At 42.2% G+C, this 22,316-nt stretch overlaps 1 protein-coding gene and 1 long non-coding RNA gene across 3 annotated transcripts; one reads left to right on the top strand and one right to left on the bottom strand.

The window, feature by feature from the left end:
* The first annotated feature begins 267 nt into the window (after positions 1–267).
* Positions 268–7,310, top strand: LOC132325019 (uncharacterized). The gene is made up of 4 exons (XR_009485816.1): positions 268–375; positions 2,191–2,295; positions 3,867–4,032; positions 4,459–7,310. It is a non-coding gene; the product is annotated as an uncharacterized LOC132325019 (long non-coding RNA).
* Positions 7,311–11,875: 4,565 nt separating this feature from the next.
* Positions 11,876–17,124, bottom strand: IL22RA2 (interleukin 22 receptor subunit alpha 2). Of its 2 annotated transcripts, none has more exons than XM_059841803.1 (6): positions 16,904–17,124; positions 15,749–15,899; positions 14,770–14,948; positions 13,915–14,084; positions 13,299–13,477; positions 11,876–12,206 (listed from the first exon to the last, which is right to left on the bottom strand). In XM_059841803.1, the coding sequence occupies exons 1-5, from the start codon at positions 16,917–16,919 to the stop codon at positions 13,322–13,324; spliced, it is 672 nt and encodes a 223-aa protein (XP_059697786.1). In that variant the 5' UTR covers positions 16,920–17,124; the 3' UTR covers positions 11,876–12,206; positions 13,299–13,321. The 2 variants fall into 2 exon arrangements, with proteins under 2 accessions (XP_059697786.1, XP_059697785.1); XM_059841802.1 differs by having other exon boundaries at positions 16,908–17,120.
* Positions 17,125–22,316: the final 5,192 nt, after the last annotated feature.

The following is a 22,316-nucleotide window of genomic DNA, read 5'->3' on the forward strand; positions in this document are numbered from 1 at the left end:
CTGCAACGCACAATCTTCAGTGAAGTGCCTGAATTGCTAGGGAGAAGTCTCTTTCTTATTACCGTAACCCCAGACTGGAATTTTTCTGTGTCCCGACTCTCTTGCCATAATCTGCACTGTTGGCACACCCTGACTGCTGCTTTCATGCCTTGCCTTTGCCTTCCTAGCATGCTGGAGAGCCTGGGGGGAGTCTGAAGCTGTCCATGCATCAAGTTATTGAAGGGAAAGGTAACAGGGCTGAGCTTTCATCTCATCCCTGTTGTTTGCAGGATCAGGAGTCCGTGGATGCTGGAGGGATGCTGCTGCTCCCTTACAGGTGCTGCCTTTAGGACAGTCTGAGAGGAGACTCTGTGCAGCTGTGAGGCTCCTTGGGAGGTAAAGCTGGGTGTCACCAAAATCGGGCTGCTGGCACTGCAGTGTGGGCCAGGGGCTGCACCAGACAGGAGCAGCCACTCATTCTGTGCCTCAATGCACTCCTCCAGGAGGTGGGCAGTGGCATGTGCAGAGTGGGAGGGGGAAATTTGGCCATGGTAACCAGCATGTTGGCTGGAGTGGCTCTCTCTTGTCTCTGCAGTAACAAAAAATACCAAAAAATCACCAGTGCAAGGAAGCACAATGCCGTGTGAGCTCCAGAAGCACTGAGTTGTGAAGTAGCTGCTTTCAACTTTCTTGTCTCTGACCAAGGAAGTTGCAAGTATAATAAAGAAATACTGATTTAAACCTTCTCACCACAGGTGTACTATGAGTGTTTTGCAGACAATGCTTTTTATTTTTCTTGTGAGTAAACTTCAAGCCATTTAGTATTTATATCTGTATTTATTCTAACTAACATTTATCTCAGGATGGAGAGGATTATACACAAGACAGTGGTAGGGATGTGAAACAACTTTATGAGGTTCCAGCAGCCAGAGAAAAATTATTCCTTTTACTACTGATATCCTTTATACCACAGATAATAATACCACATATCATTTACTTTCAGAAAACATTTCCTCAGTAGGCATAACAGGCATGTCCTGCGCGTTTTCTGTGGACTGCAGGTTTTTTACAGGAGTCACAGCTCTTCTTTAGTTGTGTACTTCTCTGTGCCTGAGGAGACAAATATTGTGCAAGGTAACAGAGAATAACAAAACTAATTTCACCTCAACATAAAGTTCAGCACAGTCAAAAGTGCTGCTGCTTCATTCAATTGCCTTCATGCATAATAGGGCAATTAATAGGAATCTGGTTTTACATTACTGCAGGACTAAAAATGTCAAGACGTAGCAGTGGTTAGCACATCTCAAATTGTAGACTGAGTGTCTACGTTTTTGCAGGCCTGAGAAGGAAATGAATTGACATTTTCTGCTGAAACTCAGAATACACTTTTTTGGGGAATAAAAATTGAAAAAGCTTGCTGCTTTTTTTTTCCCAATAGTATAGAATAGAATCACAGAATATTCTGAGTTGGAAGGACCCACAAGGATCATCAAATCTAACTCTTAAGTGATCTCATGCTGGGATCAAACTCACAACCTTAGTATTAGCACCACTGGCACCATTTTCTAATAAACTGAGTTAATTTTGGTGTTTTCTTCCAAGTAGCAAAAAAAAAAAAAAAAAAAAAGGAGTGGTCTTTAGTCATTCTAGGGCTGACTTTCTGTTGCTGAGCAAGCTGTTCTGTAAATTCCTGCATCTTTTGAAACACAGCTTGCCAGAATAGCTATTTCCCCTTAAAGTAACTTGGCACTTACAGTCTCGGCTGATCTTTGACCACTGAACCTGTTGACTGTGATATCAACTCTGCCATTATCTTTCTTGCCAAGGAAGACTTATGTTCAAATTTGGCATTCATGTATTACTTTGACAATTATTTTTGTGTGATAGGCAGTACCACAGCAGTCTAGTATTTGAGGTCCTGAAATCACAGAAAACAAAAACCAGTTCCCTGCATTGCCCACAAGCTTTCTGTGCAATCCTAGCAATCACTTACTTCAAAGGGGATTGCTTCTACATCTTTACAAATACCTCTGAATACCTTTACAAACTGGATTAGTGCCCTTCCCTGTTTCACATGGATATTATAAACATAAGTACATGAAAGTATTTAAGGCACTCTGAAAGTAGGGGTATTTAGAAGATTAACTCCCACTGAAGTCAATAGTTTTTTAATTATGTGTTCCCCACAAGAACATGTTTTTTCTTGCCTAGGAAAGATGAGCTCTTCTAGCTGCCTTGCTGTTTCAATGACTGTGGTCTGCATGGTCCTGCAAAGATGCTCCATGTTTCAGACATTTCTCATGGCCCAGAAAGAAGGTAACTCTGCCCCAAGTAACTCTGCAGAAGTCCTCCAGCTGATCTGATGGCACGGTGGAACCGTGGGTGGTCAGCCTTGGTTCATGTCACCTTTTATCTCCCTACCACAACTATTCACTAGATAGGATGAGTTGTAGCTCTCTGGCACTAAGACTGATTCTTGGACTCCATAGATGGAAAAGCTTTATAATTCCATGCTTGAGGAGGTTATTCACTGCTCCAATTCTACAGTTCTGTTAATTATTTTCTCAGTGTACCCTTTTTCCTCTGCAAATGTCATGTCACAGGACACAGCTTGTGCCTGAACTCTTTTTCCCTGAAGTATCAGTGATATAGGAAAGATTATTCAACTGAATCATTCAGGGATTTTAAAAAATTTTTTTAACAGAGAGTTTTCCAACTGGAAAATTCAGAAGTTGGAGGTGTCCAAATGCATATCAGCAACTGTGTGGGATGAGGGTTTCCAGCTCTGCATTCAGACAGGGAAGCAATCTGCTTGCACCTCTCCATGCTGAGATGTGGAAATGACTTCACTGCTCCACATACTGTGGTTGGAAACATTGGAAGGAGCCAGTGATGATGTCTCGCTCATATATTTTCTCAGTTTCCTTGTCCCTGTTCTTGGTCTGGGGCTGTGGACCCCAGACTTCTCTCTGCTCCTCAGGCAGAGGAAAGAGCACAGCACAGCAGCTGATGGTACAGCTGTGATTAAGGCATTGCATTACTCCTCTCTTGCCACAACATGTCAGTATCATCCCATGTATAGTTCAGCCACATTTCTTTTTATAGTTCCTTGGTTTATTTAGAAAACTTTGCCTTGGGATTTGGGATTTAGCTGTTTTCTTTTCAGCTTTAATTTGTTTTCCAATCTGTGAAGTAACAGCTGCATGCACTGACTAGAAATGTATATCTTCTGAGAAAAGTAATGCAGACTTGTTTCAGGAATAAATCCCTCTTTCTTATACTTTTCTTTTAAAAAGGAGAGTTCAAGTATTCATCAAAGGCTCAGTTCTGAAATGCACTTTTCCAGAACTGGCTCCTGCCAAGCTAGGTACATTTATCAATGAAAAATGAAATTACACCCTATCACGGTGGTTTGATTTTTTTTTTTTTTTTACTTGTAGTTTTTAAATTAGAATTTTCTTTACAAAGTAATTCTGATTTTTCTACAGTAGTGAAATATTCACATCTGGTGTTCACATCATTCAGACCATGGCTAAAATGCTGTCCCTAATCAAGTGAACAGATGACCTGTATCACAGTGTGGAGTTAGCCTTTGGACTGTGAAAGCTGGCTCTGATTTTGGCACAGCCTGCAGCAAGCAGGGAGTCTGTCCCTGCTTCTGCTTCACAGCCTCTCCAAACAGCTGTGATACCACCCCAGACTTCTGGTCATTCACACCCATTATGTCCATTACAACCCACCAGTACCTGCTCAGAGCTTGCCTAAAACCAGGAGTAATTTGCTTTGTGAGAGTTAAATACACAGCCTCCTGAGTCATGACAGCAAATGCAAAATGGCCAAGAGGGAAGAGTAAACCTCTCACTCCTTTCTCCTATTTTGCCACTAAGAAACTGAAAATAGTTTGGGGGAATTCTGAATTCTCCAAATCCCAAGGATGCCCTAGGACTTGAACCCACTGGACCAGCTGTCCTTCTCTTGTTGAGTTTGTCCATGCTGTTCTCCAGCCAACTGAAATGCTTTAAGGCTGGAAGGACATAATCTGCAAAGGTCTAGGTAAGTGCCTCAAAACTTGCTTCTACTTAAGGACTATTACATTATTACAGTATGTTTAATAATGTAAGCAGCTAGTTTCACTGCTCTGTTGTGCCTGCTTGTAGCTTGCTATGTGCACAACGTGGGTGTAATGTCCTCCAGTGTCCTCTTTTGGCCTGCTGGTTGTGTCACTTCAGTCTTCAGCTTGCTCAAGTCTTGAAATTCATTACAAATACTAGCACTGGTGTGTGGATAGTAAACATTAAACAGATGTTTTTAATCCTGACTGTTTGTGGGAGTACACCCTGTTCTGCTCTGCTCACCAGCTGAAATGAAGTGTGGGGTGGGAGTTAATACTCAGTTTGCTGCACATAAATCTCAGTGAGCTCTTTGGAACCTCATGCTTACACTACAGAAGTTTCTTGGGTCTTGTTTTTTCTTTTCTAGCCAGCACAGCAAGGAAACAAGGTGTTGTGAAGTGCAGCTTGTGAAACTTGCACATTGTGAGCAGGAGCAGAGCCCCTGGAGCAAGGAAGAGACCTGATCCAAGGCAGGGGAAACTCCTTGTTCTCTTGTCACTGTAATGCTGATCTGTCAGTCTCTGCTGGTAAAATCACAGGGCTTCTTGTCATTAACAAGAAGCTGAGGGTGACTGGAACAGCCTCAGCTCCTGAAGTAAGGCTGATGAGTGTGCAGAGCAATGTCCTCTTTTTGCCTTCTGCCTCGGATTACGTGGGTGTGCTGCACTCCAGGCAGGATTGCTGAATATTACATATTGAACTATACTGCCTTCAGAGAAATAGCACCTCACTGAAAGCATTCCCAAAGGTCACTGATTGCAGTATGAGCTCTGACTGGATGTGTTAGATAAAGATTGAGCAGAGCTGTCAAGGACAATTTTCATTCCTGTCCTACTCCAGGAAATTTAGACATGCCATTGGAAATCTCACAGCCTGGAAAATTAGGGACACAAGAGGCTTTTTCCCACAGAGAAGAGAATCTTATTTTTTTCACTCAAAAACCAAAATGCTGTCAATGATATTCTAATAAGTGGTCATTTTTTCTCTCAGCAAAATTCCAGTTTTTCATCAGAAATATTTTTCTGGAATTGTTTTTATTGATACTCTCCACATGCAGGGCAGAGACTTATAGAAAATCAGCTGAAGCTTCTATGCTATTCAGTTTGCCCTCCCCTGTTTGGCTCATTTCCCCACCTTACACCATAACATAGCTGGCTATCCTTGGACCTTGAGAGGTTGTGTTTCTTGCCACAGGTCATCAGGGGTTGGTTACACCAATGCATGGCTCTTCTGTTTGGTCAGATTGATGGCTTCAGTCTGAAATGTTACTTTTCCTACTTCACCTGGAAGTAGCAGAATCTTTTGTTGTTGTAATGGTCAGCCATGGTAAAAACATGAACAACATAATGTTTCTTTGGATGACTGATGGTAATTTGAGTTGGTTCTTTCTGCTGTCTTTAATACACAGCAGGTATAATAATTAGGGAAAGTGCCTTTTCCCAGTCCTAGCAGGCTTTCCTCCAAGGCATGACAAGTACTGTGTTTGCACACACTGAAAGGATCACACAGCTGCAGTAGATCTTTCTTGTTTGTTCTTCTTTGAGGTCATGGCACAGCTTGCAGAGCAAGGAGGCGTGTGACTGGAACATTCAGAATAACTCATCTCACTACATCTCCCAGATGGATTTCCTAGTTCTGGGCATGTCCTGCTCAGCTCTTCCCATTGCTTGTGCTTGACCCCAGCCTCTTGTGTTACAAAATCTTAGGCACTCAAAGTACATTGCACTTTATATCACTGTGTCTCCTGTTATTTCAGGGAATCTGTCTTTTTGTGGCAAGCACCAGCAAGGAGAAAATTGGCAAGAAACTATGTCCTTGTGTGCTCAGGGATGGCATAATGATAGATCTCCTGCAGCTCAGAGGATTTTGCTATTTATTTAGTAAGTTTCTGCACTTTTAGCATAAATTTTCATGGTACTTATGAACGGAGAAATATTTCATTGAATGAGAGAATCAGCTTCAAGAAAGTATTCAGAATGAAAGTAATAAAAAGAAGTAGCCAACTGGGATCTCAGTCAATTTCTGAAGTCTCTTCACGTTCATTTTCCAGCAATTCATTCATCCTACTCCACTTTCCACAAGATTGTTCAAATTTAAAAGTGATCATTCAAAGGCAAAGAGAAGATCCTTGGCACTAGAAAGGCTACTGTGCCCAAGGTACCCTGCAACTCCAGTGTACATATCAGCATTATCTCATTATCATACATATCAGCATTATTGCATCCCCATAACCAGGTTTTCTCTTCAGATTTGTTAATGGAACCTTACAAATCAAATACACATGACTTCAGGGTCCAGCTCATACCTGGTAGATATCCCAGTAGTACATTACAGCAATATTTCCATCCCTGGAGCAGAGCTTCAGTCACCCAAGCACAGATGTTGTGTGCATGACTTCAGCTGCCACCCCCAGGACGTGAGGATCTCATGCAGATCCCTCACTGTATCTGCCAACCACACAGGAATTTCTCTCTCTGTCTTTAGAAATCTTCTCTGTAATGGCTTTTCTCCCTCTAAGGTTGCTGCTGAAATAGCTGAAATGGTCTCTCTGATCAGAGCACATCTATGTTGTGTCCTTACCGGTGTATCTTCTCCTTGACTATGGACACATATGAAAAAGTTTTGCTCCATAGAAGTATGGGTCTTCTTTTCAAAGGCAGAAACTGCTTAATGTCTGTATAATTCATCTGATTGCTTTGCTCCTATTTTGTATGCTAGTTGAAATACACATTTCTGCTCTAATGCTTCTTCCTAGCCCCTATGTGCACTTTGCCTTCTTTCCTTTTCTGTCTTTTCCAGCAGTTTCTTCTCCAGGTTTATGTCCCTGAGTCTCATTCCACTCAGGACACGATTTCACAGACCCTCTGGAAGTGTTTAAGTTTGATTTAACACAGACAATGCTATTGCTTATCTTTTTGCTGGTATCTTTTAGGAGCTTTATTCTTTCAAATAAAATAATTTGTATTAAGAAGTTAGCCTAGAAATAAGACCTTAGCCCTATAACAATCATGTTCTTGTCAGCTATTCAACAAACCCAGTGTCACCTAACAAGCAATGTTAAAAAATACTCCTCTGTTGTAAAAAATGGAAAGCAGGAGCTTTCTTGGAAAATTGTATGATTTGTGATTTCTTACACCCTAAAAAGAAAAAAAAAAAGTATTAGAAAGACATTGCCTGAAATAAATAAATTAAATTAATAACAATTTTCCTGATGCTCTTTTGTGGGTATAACAATTAGCACAATGGCTCTTCATTGTCATCCTGTTCTTGTTTTTAAAAGTAAGGACATTTCTGAAGAGTCTAGTCCTCAGTGTGATACTCCTGGGCTGCATTATTTCTTTATTAAGGATATTTAGGCAACTCAGCATCAGGGCCCCAATGCCTTAGAAAAGAGCAAAATATATAAAAATTTCAAACTGTCTTCAGTATTTACCTCAGATCATGGAACTTTTTCAGGTATTTCTTTCCTTGTAAGCATTGGGGCTCAAGCTTCCTATTTTTCCCCATCCCAAGTCAAAATTCTGGTAGCAATGACTCCTTTAACTGGGTTTTCAGTGGAATAAACACATAACACAATAAAACAACTAGTGACTTCATAATTTGGGGAATTACGTTTAAAAGGGTTTTTTTTTTTTTCCTTTGGAAACCTCTTACAAAAGATTCTGAAAACAAGTTGCAAAGGAGACTCTAACTTTCCTGATCATGAGCTCCAGTGTCATGTGTTTCCCTTCCCTTCTCTCCAGAAAGTACCCTTGTTTTGTGTCCTGTGTCCTTTGTCACAAACTACTATTCAGGAGTTTGAGATTTCTCCTTTAATTTTCTTTTTTTTTTTCTTTTTTTTTTTTTTTTAATCAGACAGGTTTTACAGATTAGTGTCTTTGATCGTTGCAGCAAACATTGGAATCCAGAGAAATCCCCACCTATTTATGATTAATTCCCTGCAGTCTGGAATACTTGCTAATGTCTAACAGATCTGTGGCAAAAGCCAAATGTCATTTCACAACAGAACCCCACCCTGGGTCACAAAGTGGTTCTCAGCTGACATCCAGCCATGCAAGAGTGTAAACCCCAGGTCCACATCTGATTTGAGCAGATACATGGGAAGTACAAACGGGACTGCCCAGATGCTGCACCATATGATAAACACCAAGGACCATGGCATCCTATAAAACTGGCCATTTATATGGTACAGCTGGCTATGCATCATCTTCTCCTAATTTATAAGGCTGGAGCAGCTGGTTCATTGCTGTTGCTCTGTCAGCTTTTCTGGAGGCCTGTTCTTGAATTTCTGGTGGCTGAATATTGCTTTTCTGAGTGCCAGTGGAATGGGAAGTTAAATCCATGCATAGCAGGAGATCAGCTCTTATTCTCTCTGGCAGATCAGACACGTTCAAGCCAAGTCATGAAAGACAGAAGGATAGGCCCTTGTGGGATGGGTTCCACTTTGCAACAAAATCCACAACTGCAAACTCTAAAAGAATAATATCTATTTCTCATTGGCAGGATCCTCAGATGAGGCCATTGTCACAGGCTGTGGCCACCACTGCAGACATCCCTCAGCACTGTGGCTGGTGAGAGTTCACAGAATTGGTCTCAAGTCCTGCTTTTGTTACTGCTTGATCTTTCCCTCCCAGTGCCAGGCCCTAGAAGTCAGCATTTCTCTCTTTCCTGAAACTGGCACTTGGCACTTGGTTAGAAAATACCTGCTGGGTAAATGACTCAAAAAAAGACAAGAGACAAGTGTTCCCATCTGGGTCTTGAAAACCTTTTGCAAGGAGGAGCCAAGCCAACAAGGTGAAAGCATCCAGGACTGAATGGCGTGCACATGCACAGCCCCCTGTGCAGCTGTGTGCCAGCCTGGGCAGCTCCAGAGGTGTGGACCCACAGCAGAAGGCTTGCTTGTGCCAGGAGGAGCAGGAGAAAGGAGGGCTAGAACTCACTCTTCCAGGTATTTCCAAACTGACTTGTCAGCAGGAAAGTCCCAGTTACAGTTGAGAGAACTCTCTCTCCATTCCACCCTCGTGGAGCTGTAAACAGCAGTGCAGCATGCAGTCTAAGGCACAATAAGTTGTTTTTTGAAGGTACAGCATTACCAGGTCTATCTAGAAGCTGTGAGTGCAGATCACTCAACCTTAGGGGAGAAAAATTCAGCAGCAGTCATTCTATCAAACCCTTCCCCAGTAAAATTATATGTCAGAACCGCACTGAAAGAAAATTTGCATTTCAAATGGAAAGGGAAAATATGCTTTTGCAGAACATCATGGGGTTGGCAGTAATAAATCATGGTACTGTCAGAATGGAAGTGAGTTCCTGCAACTCTTGCACTGCTTTCTGTAAACCTGTGTTGCTGCTGAGGAAGTGAAATCTGGTTAGCCCACAACTTAGCACACAACTGTGCAAGACTTCTTCAGATCTTTTATTGCTTTTCCCGGCATTCATGCTGCACATTTTTCATAATTTCATCAAATTGGGAAAATTTCAGGTTTCAAATGTCTTCATAGACCCCTAGCATGGCAGCTGCTATATTTCTAGCTAGGTCTGAATGCTTCAGGTACTCCTATAGCTCTGCTTCTTTTCTTTTTTTTTTTTTTTTCTTTTTTTTTTTTTATGTTCTCTATAAACCAGTTTTATCCTGTGCATCTGACATAGGTACAGTATCTGGAATTGTCAGAATCTGTTCTCTGATGAAACTTGATCTTTGTGTAACGATGGCAATGCCAACTGCCATAAGGAAATGAAGGAAATTCAGAGAGAACTTCAATTACTACAGATACTGTTTTCAGGCTGTGATAACCCACTGCTGAAATACAAGATAGACTGTTTCTTAATTGTTTGCCTGGACAGTTTTTCTGGACAGTGCAAGACAGGCAGCAGGATCTCACACTTGTCTTGGCACCAGGTATTTTGCTTCTCAAAAAAATCATCTGTAAATAAAGAAACTGTGGGATATAAGAGGGCAAAGCAACTGGAAGAATTGAGAAAGGAGCAAAAAGGGAAATGTGGTGAAAGAAACCTGGTTTTATGGACTAGATGTGTGGATATGGCTGGATGTCTGCAAACCTAGTTGTTCAAATACATCACGTATTATAATGAGGTGTGGAAATATTTATTATGTAACAACCGTAACAACCTCTTTCATTCTGTTAAAGGTAAGAATGACCAGCATTAACTTCCTCAAACACAGCCTCTTCCCAAATGCCTACTGTCATCATCCTGAAGCAGTTCTCTGACGCCTCCAGGGGAGGTGCTAGTGACAGATCATGAAAAATGCTTTGAATTTGGCTTCAGAGACCTCAATGTCTGTTCCTTAAACTGAATTGATCCACCTTTGTGTATGTGAATTAAGGGAAAAGTGATTATGTAGCTGGGACCTCCATTTTTCCCAAGGCTTTCTTTGCCCTTTTGTGTCTGGGCCACACTAACCTCCTCCCATTTGGTCTGCAGTTACAGAACATAGTCAAGGACCAAGATTCTCATTACTTGCAGACGTTGCAGATCTGCAAAAGCTATTTCACCTCTCCCTCCTGGCATGACTTAGTGAGTAGGTACCCAGATCTTGCCCAAGCAATTTTTTCCCTTGTATGATTAAGGGCTGAAATCATCAGAAATCCCAGGTAATGTTCAGCATTCAGTCGCCATTTATTGTGAAATGGCTATAATAGAGGTCACAGAATCACAGAATTCTTAGATCTGAAAGGGACTCTGGAAATCATGAAGTCCATCCCACCTGTCCAGGCAGGGCTACCTAGAGGTGACACAGGAATGAGTCCAAGTGGGTTAGAATGTCTCCAGAGGGGAAAATTCCATGACCTCCTTGGGCAGCCTGTTCCAGTGCTCTGCCAGCCTCAATGTAAGGAAGTTTTCCCTCCTGCTGAGGTGAAAGTTCTTGTGCTTTAGCCTGTGTCCACTGCTCCTCATCCTGTCACTGGGCACCACTAAAAACAATCTGGCACCAACCATCCTCTTGGCACCCACCTTTCAGATATTTACATGCATTAGGGAGGTCCCTTCTGTCTTCTCTCCTCTAAACTATCAGACTCAACTCCCTCAGATGCTTCTTACAAAAGAGATGCTCCAGAGCCCCCATCATCTCTGTGGTTCCCCACTGGGCCCTCTCTGGTCACATCTTGTCTTCCTTGTACTGAGGAGCCCAGAAGTGGACACAGCACTCCAGATGTGGCCTCACTAGGGCTGAGTAGAGGGTCAGGAACATCTCCCTTGACCTGCTGGCCACACTCCTCCCAATGCACCCCAGGATGCCACTGGCCCTGCTGGCCACAAGGGCAGTGCCAGCTCATGGTCATCCACCAAGACTCCCAGGTTCTTCCCTGCCAATCTGCTCTCCAGGAGGTCAGTCCCCAGCCTGTGCTGGTGCTTGGGGTTATTCCTCCCCATGTGCAGGGCCCTACACTTGGCCTTGTTGGACCCCATTACATTTCTCTCCACCCAGTTTTCCAGCCTATCAAGGTCCCACTGAATGACAGCACAGCCTTCTGGTTTATCAGCCACTCCCCACAGTTCTGTTCCATCAGCAGACTTGCTGAGGGTCTCTTTCCTTTAACTGTCTTTCACTGAATGGAAGAGAGGATCTTTCCTGTTTTAGTTCACACTCATTCCTGGCTAATCACATACTGGTTTCACTGTCAGAAATACTATGCTGAGGGTCCTACGAAGACACTGTGAGCATGGAATTGCTCCTGTATTGCACATATCTTATTTTAAAGGAAGGACACTTTTTTCATTTTCAGTTGTAATCATTGTAGAAAACATAAATTATCTGAAACTTCTATTTTATAGATGGTATTTTAATTTCAAGACATAAAATACAAAACCCCTAGAAGCAATCTTAAGGATATTTCCACAAAGACTTTTAAAATTGTTTTATTTTTATATTACAAGCCCGTTCCCTTTGAAAATGCAGATATATACCATCATAAATTGTAATATGGGACATACAAAGACTCCTTGACCTTCATGTAGCATAAAAGTATTGTGATCAAATAACCAAATAATTTAATGCAGCAAAGGTTAATTTAAAAAGTATCCAAGTATGTATTCTAGACATAGACAGCAGATGTTGATTTCCAACTGGACGTGTGATGGATGGCATCTTCCCTGTAATGGGGAAGAGAAAGAGAATTGCTGCTGGCATGTGCATTTAAGCTGGGTGGTATTAAACATTCAACACATGACATTCACTTGCATTTGTCCTGTCCCTCTGCAAGTTGTTTGGAAGTCTGGCTCTAACCTGAGTTTCCAGCTCTTTACAGTACAGGGCAAGCAAGGAAAAAATGCAGGAAAGTCCCCTGGAAAGTGACTCCCTCCTTAGCCTAAACCCACTGACCAAAACTCAAGAGACACCAATGATATGTATCATATTATGAAGCAGAGGAAAGGAGAACTTCTGTGGGTTTAGGGTACAGAACTGAGAACAGAAGCCAAGGTTAAAACTGACACTTTTCCAGTTTTCCTCTGTTACCCCAAATCTGAGCTTGCTAAGGCCAATTCCAATGAAGTCAAGTTTGGGTTAGGCCTTTCTACTCTCTGTGCCTTTGTACCTGCAAGGCAGGATTGATAGCAAATCTTCTGGCTAGGCATATGATATGTGACAATAGCCCAGTGATTGATTGATGTAAGTAAAAAGAAACAGATTTTTCAGATCAGCTAGTGGAGATAATTCTTGCATTTTGGCCCATGGGAACTCATGACATTTGATGACTGATTTCTTCTTAAAAACACTACACTGAAGAGTGTCCATGAAAAGGGGACAGGCTCATTTAAATTATTCCATTAGATCAATTCCTTAGCAGAAAAGGCTGGCAGAACTTGCAGGAGAATTGCATGTTAATAAACTTGGAGGTCACTCATTTTTCTAGTTAATTATTACTTGACAGAAAAGCATTTATGAAAGCCATGCTGTGTATAACTATTTAACTGTACTATGTACAGCTGTTCAAAGAAAGGGAAGAAGCAGATATTCCTGAGGACAATGCCAGCATGCAAATAATTATCTATTATCATCCTCTTGGCCTTATCATTCTTACCTGGTGTGCATCTGAGATTATGTAAATATTCCAGCTAATATTGTCATGTGGGATGGCAGTTTCTATGACACACTTTTTTCTCTACTTTTGGAGAGTATCTGCCTTTGGTGAGGGGATAGATCTTGACTTCCAGAGTCATCTCCAGTTTCAGACAGTGACTTACCTGTCTCAGAGGTACCAGCCCTGTCACTGCAGCACGGTACATTGCCTGCTGCTGTAGGCACTGCTGTGGTCCAGCATTGGCATGTACATTTTAGCCACGATGCAGTAGCTGACTCCAGGCCTCAAATCTTCTATTTTAATAACCTTGTCTTTCCCTTCATACACCAGGACCCTGTGTTGCTTCATACAGAGTGGAGAAAGAAGAGCCAGTCAAGAACATTTCCCTAGCAAGTGTGTCTATGAGTAAAGTTGGATGAGAACAGAGGATGCAGAACACCCCATGAACTTACGCAAACTCAACAGCATTAATAACTTATTCATGTTTTTTAAAGAAAATTCCCTTCCCCTCCAGATTCCTCTCCTATACCAATTTTTTTTTAACTAGGTCATAGATTATGAAGTATTTAGTTGATGGAAAATTATGCAGGGAGGAATTAAAAATCAATTCAATCAAATTCAATTCCTGAAAAATAAGCCTGCTTTGTTTTCAATCACTTGCACAGTTATTGCTGCTCTCACAATCCCAGAAGACTGTTTCAACAGCAAAAAAAATATGTTGTGCCCACACTTTTCTGGCTGTTCAATAGTAAAGAGTTCATATCTGAACATGCTCTTACCTCATCTAGCAAGTTGTTAATTATGAAGACTTGATACAGCAGATCATAATAATTTGTCATTGGTATTTTGCTGCCTCTCTTCCTTCTATAAGGAGAACGTGGAGCCTGGAGCTTCACTGTTATGGATTTGTTGCTATGAACCACAGTTACCATTGGAGGTCCTATCTTAGCTATGGAAGAAAAACCCAAAGCTATAAACACAATTATAGTTTATGAGTAATCTCTCCTAGAATGCAATTTGAATCTGTTCAACAAATGCTCACGTTACCAACAATATGCAATAATATGCTTTATTTACTCCTCAAGTGACGCTTTGTAAATTCTTACTTCTTGGTGTTTATTGGGTTTGGTTATTGTTATTTTGGAGCACTATAATGACAGTGCTAACCAAAAGCTTTGCACATGTCCTTTCTATGTCCTTTCCTGCAGTCAGGATAACACAGAAATGTGAGAAGAATAGTGACCACACACCAAGCAGCTCAGTTCTGTCTTCTCCCCCCAAAGAAAAAAATGCTTCCTTTTTTATTATCTTGAGTCCTGTCTTTCCAGCAGCTCCAGAAATGCCTGAAAATTATTTGTGCACTTCCATGCCCAGAGGAAGTGGTTGAATTAAAGGGATCTTTTGATCTTCTAATTACTGGTAAATGGCTATTTAGCCATAATCACTTGGCTTTCAAGTGTATGGAGAGTCACTCTGGCAGAACACCTCACCTCAGAGCTATTGACTCACTTCTTTACATACAGCTTTGTGGCTAGAAAAAGATAACTCATCTTTGCAAGTTGTGAGCAGAAACGATGCTTTCCATGCCATGGAAGATCAAATTTCTTCCAGGGGACACATGTGTTTGCACTTACTTTCTCTCCAAGGAGTGAATCTGCAGCTGAGGCTCCAGCTGGAATAGACCCCAGCCAGGGCTGCTCTCACTCTGCTGTAGTAAGGCTCCTGGATGTCAGAGGTCTCATGTGTTAGGTCACAGACATGGCTTGAAATCCCCCAGCATTCATCTTTGTTTTGCCATGTGCTCTGCCCATACCTATGGAGAAAGAGGAGGAAGGATGTAAACTTTAGGGATTGCTGCCTGTGTCCGTGCAGATTCTCAGCCATCTGTTTTATCTCATGGCACAGACAAGCATCCTACCATGGAAATTAACTGCCTTCAATTTGATAACAGGGAAGGTTGATTTTCTGGGTGTTTGGGAGCTACAGGGTTCTGTCTTTTCTGAAAGAAATCTAAAGCAGAGACATGGGTCACCAGCCCTGTCAGAAGCCACCTCTTAGCTGCCCCGTGGGAGAGGTAGGTAAGCTGGGATTTAGCCAGTGATGGACAGAATTCCAGATCTCACCAAACTGTTCCTCAAGGGCAATAATCATTTCAGGCACTCACCAGTGTGCCAGGGATGGGAGCAGACCCTGGAGACCAGCCTCTATATTGCCTCAATCTTTCCATGCAAGGCACCCTGAGACAGTGCTGTGGGCACGGTAAGCCACTGAGATACCTTTAATGTTCTATTACAGAATAACTTGACCTACCTAGACCTGCTTGAGGCAGGTGGCTGGACCCAGTGGCTTTCAGAGGTCCCCTGCAAACTACATTTTGCTTGAAATCCTTGGTGCAATGAGGGTGCAGAGCATATTGCTGGAGGTGCTTACACCTTGCCTGCCTCATGCTGCTCGACTGCCCCTTATGGGACTGGCAAGTGCAGAAACAACTGAGAGCTGGCAGCCAAGCAGGACATGGCTGTTTCCCCGGAATGAGAACCTCCTGCCACCTGAGAAATCATTTTAGCCCCAGCAGGGCTGAGCCCCAGCACAGGGGGAGGCACTGGTACTTACACTTTATACTGCACAAAGTAGAGCACATCTCTGGCCTCTCTGGCCCACCCAGGCTGCCAATGCAAAGTGGTGTTGAAATTTAACGAATGGAACTCTACCTTCTGTGGCTTAATCGAATCTTGCAGGTCTTGGTTTCCCAAAACTAAAAGGGCTGCAGATAAGAAGGAATGATAACATAAGGTGTTTGTCACAGACACACTCCTCCATATTGGAATCAGAGGGAATTGCTACAGACCATCTTGTTTCATGACTAGCAGACCACAGGGAAATGAAATCTCCTGGATCTCGCATTCAAAACTTTCCAAGTCACGAAGTCAAGCAGTTACAAAAGAAACACATTTAGAACTATGAAGGGAATACTTTTATGTGGTCTGAGTGTTTGAGGCGGGGTTTTTTGCTGTTTGTTTTGGGCTTGTTTGTTCATTGTTATTTTGTTTTTCTTTTTCTGTTTTTTTTTTCTTTTTTGTTGGTTTATTGGGTTTTTTTTCCTTAGTAGGTTTGCTGCCGTGGAAGATACCTCACAACCATCCCAGGAAACAAACCCTTTGGATCTCTTCACAGAGTCTGCAGTGAGCATCCTCATTAATACTTAAAAGTCAAGTGCTCTTTCCCTCTTTACTTCACTACTCAACTTTAACCTGAAGAGATTATAGCTCTTTTAACTGTTACCACAGTTGTGTTTACCAGCTCCTGCCTAATAAACAACCACCTGAAATTCACTTCTTTTCCTGTCTGTACCACTGGAAAAGCTGTCTGACAGTTTTCAAGATCATCTGTTTTCAAACTGCTATATTACTTGTAACAGATTCAGTTAACAACCTCTCTGAATCATTCAAACCCCAATATTTTTGTGGGTTTTGCAACCCAGATGACAGCAGCTTTTACCCTGGCATAGCACAGAATCAGATAAGACTTGTACTGGCTGAACTAAAACTGGTAATACAGCCATGAAAAAATCTGATGGGCAACACCTTCATTTTATCTGCATTTCAGAACCTGGAAAGATAAAATAACAAACTAATTTGAAAGTGACTAGCTTTTGAAACCCACCAAAGGGTACAGAGATTACTTGACTCATCCAAAAACTTCAATAACAAGCCCTGTCCTCCCACTCCCCTTCCCTTCCCATACAGGAAAAGAGCAAAAAGCCCTTACTTACAAGTTGTCTCATCCTGAAGCAGGTGCATCAGTAAGCAGAGGAAGGAAAGCATGATCCTCCTCATGCTTTGCAGACCAGCTCCATGACTGAAAAGCACCTCTCTTCCTCTTGGGCATGTCCTATGAGGAAGTAATTGTTAAGCACTCCAGAGTTCCCCTTATTTTCAGTGGTTTCCAAATTCCCCGGTTTGGCTTTGGTTTAATTTAGCTGCAAAACATATGAGTAGCTCTAAATTAAACATGAGCAATTGTTCTTTCTTGCAGCTGTGGTCATGCAGAGTTTGGAACTAATTATGAACCAAGCCATTATGAAAAAGGTCCTTTTTTTTAAGACACTAATTCCCAGATGATGTCTGCCAATATTGCTTCACCCCATAATTTCTCACAGAAGTTTTCTTGCTTGCCATGCTAAGATTTTTAATAATTTTTTATTGATTTATTTATTTTAAAATTTATTTATTTATTTATTTATTTACTTATTTTCAGCTCACTAGTTGCTCAGAGCTGAAGAGCACAAGAAATTTTGCTCCAAAGATATAAAAGACCTACCCATGGGATGTGCTTTGGGTTTGATGGACTGCCTCTGGGCCAAAAGCAAGAGCTGGAGTTTGCAGGTGTGCTGGTGGCAGGACATCATCTAGAGGGCTGTCACTGGAGGAATGAGGGGGCTGTGAAATCACTTCTGGCAGCACATTCATCCCATGCTGGCTGTGGGGAAGATGCTGGGATGCTGGGGAAGTTGCAGGACTGACAGCCTCCAGACTGGGATTAGGAAGATAAGCCCAGCCCATAGGGCAAAGTGCCACTCTGGGTTGGACTTTCAGACTGCTCGGAATCGTGCTGCAGCACTGCCTGCACAAATGCTGGCATTTGTCAGTGTTATCCTCTGCATCCTGCCTGCCCACTATGCCCATCCCTACAAGCTTGACCCCAGGGCTGGGGATACTGGGGCTCTCCGGTGAAAAAAATCTCACTTTGTTCTTGCAAATGCTTTAATGCCGCATGCACGTCTGCCTGGTGGGAGATGAGTTTTGTGCTCCTGGGATGTGTGGAAAGCTCAGACAATTCTGCTGGTGGTGAATGCCGTGCTACTGCCTAGGCTTGCCCCTCAGTGTTCCTTCCCCAACAGCTCCCCGATGCTGACACCCACTGGTACTTCACTGCTCATGCACTGGTGCAACTAAGCCAAAGTCAGGATGCTTTCTCTGTTTGCAAACTCTTGATGATAAATAAGCAAGAAGAGAAAAATGCTAATTTTATAAGACTTAGCACAGTCCTGTGTAACAGCTTTCACAAAAGGAGTAATGGATGTGAAGGCTACCTGTCTACTAACAAATAATTGTCATGAAATCGTCTTTACTTTGTGAAAACGTGGAAACAGAAGACTTGTCAGGTCAAAAAATGTGCAAGTTCTGGTTCAAATGAACTTATTTAAAGGCCACCAGTTATATTGGACAAACTGAACAACATCTAGTCAAGAAGCTGATTTTGGTCAGATAGATGGGCACAGGGTCCCAGTTCAGCTGACCACATATATCTCATTATACTTGCACCAAACCTGCCCCACATTTAGTAAAATTCTGGGTGACTTTGAATAATGAATTAGTCAAACCAATTAAGGGAATTAAAGAACTGAGAAAAAAATGAAGGAAAAAACCCCCCCCAAAATGCAGGCAGAAGTCAGAAATTCTATCTCCAGCTGCAGATTTTTTATCTATCTATTTCCCAATGGAAATGGATAAACAAAAAAACCTTTTAATAGTTCATTTACTTGAAATAGTTCCCCATGCCAAATTCAATTAGTATTTCATCATGTTATATGAGCTCAAGTACGGGAATAGGGAACTTTTACAAACCAATCACTAGACTAGAAAAGTCACCAGTGTTTAGTCACAGGTCATGTATTTGTTTACTTGGATTGTACACACCTTCCCATATCCCGAGAAGCAGCCCATTGCCAGGAGCTGAAGTGTGGACCTTTGTCAAAGTTCCTTTCGGTGGTGGTTCCTCCTAGGAAAGCAGAGGGAAACCCACCAATGGGTTTTGCTCGGATAAGGCTGCTGTGCCATGTGGTGAGAGAAATGCCGGTCTCATGGGTGCTGGAAAACACCCAGGCTTTCCTGCACACTGCACTCCGATAGTGTTTTATCTGCAGCTGAGCTCGGCGTGCTGCAGTAATCGGTGACTCCTCGCACCCTTTGGGTTGCCACTGAACCAGCCGCTGCTGCAATAGCCGGCAATTAGCCCCTGTGCTACTCATCGGCCTCGGCCACGCTGCTTCGCTGCTTTGTGGGATAAAAATCCCCACAGTCACAAGGAGCAGCTGCGCGCACACACCCGTGCAGACATGTGCACCTATGTCTGCAGTCTCACAGAATACGTATACAGTGTATATACAGTGTACATACAGTGTACGTACTGTGTATATAGCGCATTTCAAAGTGTACGCTATGGAGAAGCACAGGATGATGCACACTGCAATGCTATTTAAAATATGAGAACTTCTAGAAACAATATCAAGGGTACTCTAACAGTACTTTATGAAGAAATGGAAAGTTGAAGTGTATTATTTAGCCCAGCAGAATCCACAAAAGTAGTTATGCTACTAGCTCATCCTCGCTTACACTGCAGCATCTTTCTGATCGAAACCATTGGGAAACAGCAGAACTGATATTTTTGTGACCCAACATAAAAAAAACATGGGTATGAGAATTTTTTCAGTTGCTGGAATAGAAACCTATCTGAGTGCTATGTAAACAGCTTGCTTCCTCTTGAGGATGGATTATTGCTACACAGAGGTAAAAGTCAAGTATTTTTGCTGAAAGCTGCTCGACTCATTTCATTTGAAAGGACCACCTCCTTGTTACTCTTTTTTATTCTTTTGCCTTTGAAAGAATTGTTTCCCATACATAAGAGAGGAAAATGTAACCCTGAAACTGCTATTGCAGCACAACCTTTGGTTTTTCAGACACCAGTCTGATATTTGCAGTGGATGCGAGGGTGGGTTTTGCTTACATGCCTGGATGAGGATGTGGGAGGATGACGAAAGCAAACCCAAAGCACACAGGGGAATACTTCTGGTAACTGCCAGAGGCAAGGCAATTCTCTCTCATGTGTGGCATTTCACACAAAAATAAAAAATGTGAGGGGTTCATGTTACTCTAAAGACTATTTGCAGTTGGAGCCACAGTTTTCAGTCTTTTCTAAACAGCCAGTGTGGACTCAGAGGAAAACCTGTCTTGGAGGGGACTCGGGAGGTCATCCTGTCCAGCCTTAGCACAGTGATAGTACAATTTTACCCCACAGTTAAGCACCTTTAACATGAATTTCCTCCTGCATATCCTAGTGGGATTCCTCTGCTGCATTTATGACAGATGCTTTTTGTGCTTTTACTTCAGATAAAAGTCTGCCATTTCTGCAGATGCTACAGTTTGCTAGAGTTGGCAATTAGATCTCTCCTGAGTGCCACCCCTCCTGGCTGGAGGGATTCAGCTCCCTCAGCTTCCTCTGGTGTGTCATGCGCAGCGGGACAGCCCTTTGCCAGCTCAGCGGGGACTGGGAAAGTGAATCACTACACTGCATACAAAAATTAAAATGAAAGCAAAGAAAACCCCCACAGTCAGGCAGGAGGGACTTTTTGGATCTTTCTTCCCTGCTCTGTAGGGAAGAGACATTGCATCACACCAGTTCTTACAGAGAAGTTTCTGAGGAAGCAACGTAGACTTTCACTGCACAGTGTGTGCCTTCCCTGATTCCTGCACACAAACCTCACCTCTCACTGCTAAAGGGCTTGGACCAACATTTTAAAGATTGCAGTTAGAAATTCCAATGCTGTAGCTGCATCTACATAGGGAGACTTTTGACCATATTAAAGATGAAGATCTCCCGAAAGCTCAAAAGTAGTGAGTCATCATTTGCACATGCAGTATTCATTTAATAACGTGCAACACACTGAACTGACCAGGAAGTTAGTAACCAACACTAACATTCATTAGGAACTAAAACTAATACAAACCCCAAAATAGCTCCAAGTCTTTCATTTAAATGACAAGTTCCCTTAAAAGTGTCTGTTTTTCTCACTTGAGAATCCATAGAATTATATTTTTTCCTACCACTAAGGAATGCTGTAGCTTGTTTAAGCCCATTAAGACACTCTTTAGGTTGTCGATCCCTCACCAAATCATCTGCAGACAAAAAACTACCAACTTGGAGACATGTGAAATGAATATTCCAGAATTCAGAATTTGTTGGTTTTTCTTAGGTAATCTTCATAGCACAGTAAAAGTGCCAAGTGCTCACTCAGCCAATAGAACCCACAGATAAAACTGGAGAGGTACATCACAAACATTGCTCATGCTTTCTTGGTCCACCTACTAAAGCAAAGAAAAACTCAATTCTGGTAGTGCCAATGCTCTCTGACACACTGCCACCAGAGGCAACTCCTGATATATTGGTAGAATATGACCCATACACTGATGTTTTTTATTTTTTATTTCTTTTGGCAGGGAGTGGTTCGAAGCCTCTGGATCTAATCACCAAGTCCAGACCACACTGGGCTGACTCAGCACATGGCACAAGAAGGGCAAGGGGTTGTGCAGGAAAAGACACACAGAACTGGGATGCCTGCCTTCACATTTGTCATCAAAAATTTGGCTGCAGAAGGAGCAAACACTTCTGGTAGCTACTTTCCTGGAAAGTTGCAAGTTCCAGGGGTTTCCCTGGCCAAGGGAAAAAAGAAATACAAGGAAAAAAAAAGAGAATCTGCCTTTCACTCATCTCTTCTGCAAGGAGAAATTTACAAGCATCACACTTTCTAGCCTGTGGCTCAGTTCTGTGATTGTCTTTTGAATTCTCAGTATCATTCGCCATCATCCAAGGAATGCAAACTCTAGACCAAGGAGTCCATTCTGACAATGATCTTTACCACCACTGTCTCCAAATACCTACTGGATTTGTACATACACTGTTTAACAAGCCTTTTTTGTTTTCCTCAATAAATGCAGTGTTGAAGATCTCGTGTGGATAGTCCCTAAGCATCCAGGAATCAGTGTTCTGAGCTTTTCAGGACAGGACCTTTCACACTTAACTGGTTTTCACACTTCTCAGAGGTGTTAGTTTCGAATCTACTGCAACATGACTGTTTAACCAATAAGCTCCCTCTGTGATTCTTAAAGACAAAAAAAGCTTTGTTCCATACTCATCTTAAATGAAGTTCGGTGTATCTATCTGTTTGCTAGTTTTGCTGCACAGCCTGAAGCAATTGACAAATTAACTCTTTATAATTTATCATCCAAATTCACAGTACTTTATTGCATTTTAGGGTCAGATTTGGGGGTGAGTACAAATTAGTAGTGTATTAAAAGCTGATAAAGGCCAGACTGATACTTGAGATGAAGCCACATGGAAGAAG

This window comes from Haemorhous mexicanus, chromosome 3 (assembly GCF_027477595.1).
Source record: "Haemorhous mexicanus isolate bHaeMex1 chromosome 3, bHaeMex1.pri, whole genome shotgun sequence".
Taxonomy (NCBI): domain Eukaryota; kingdom Metazoa; phylum Chordata; class Aves; order Passeriformes; family Fringillidae; genus Haemorhous; species Haemorhous mexicanus.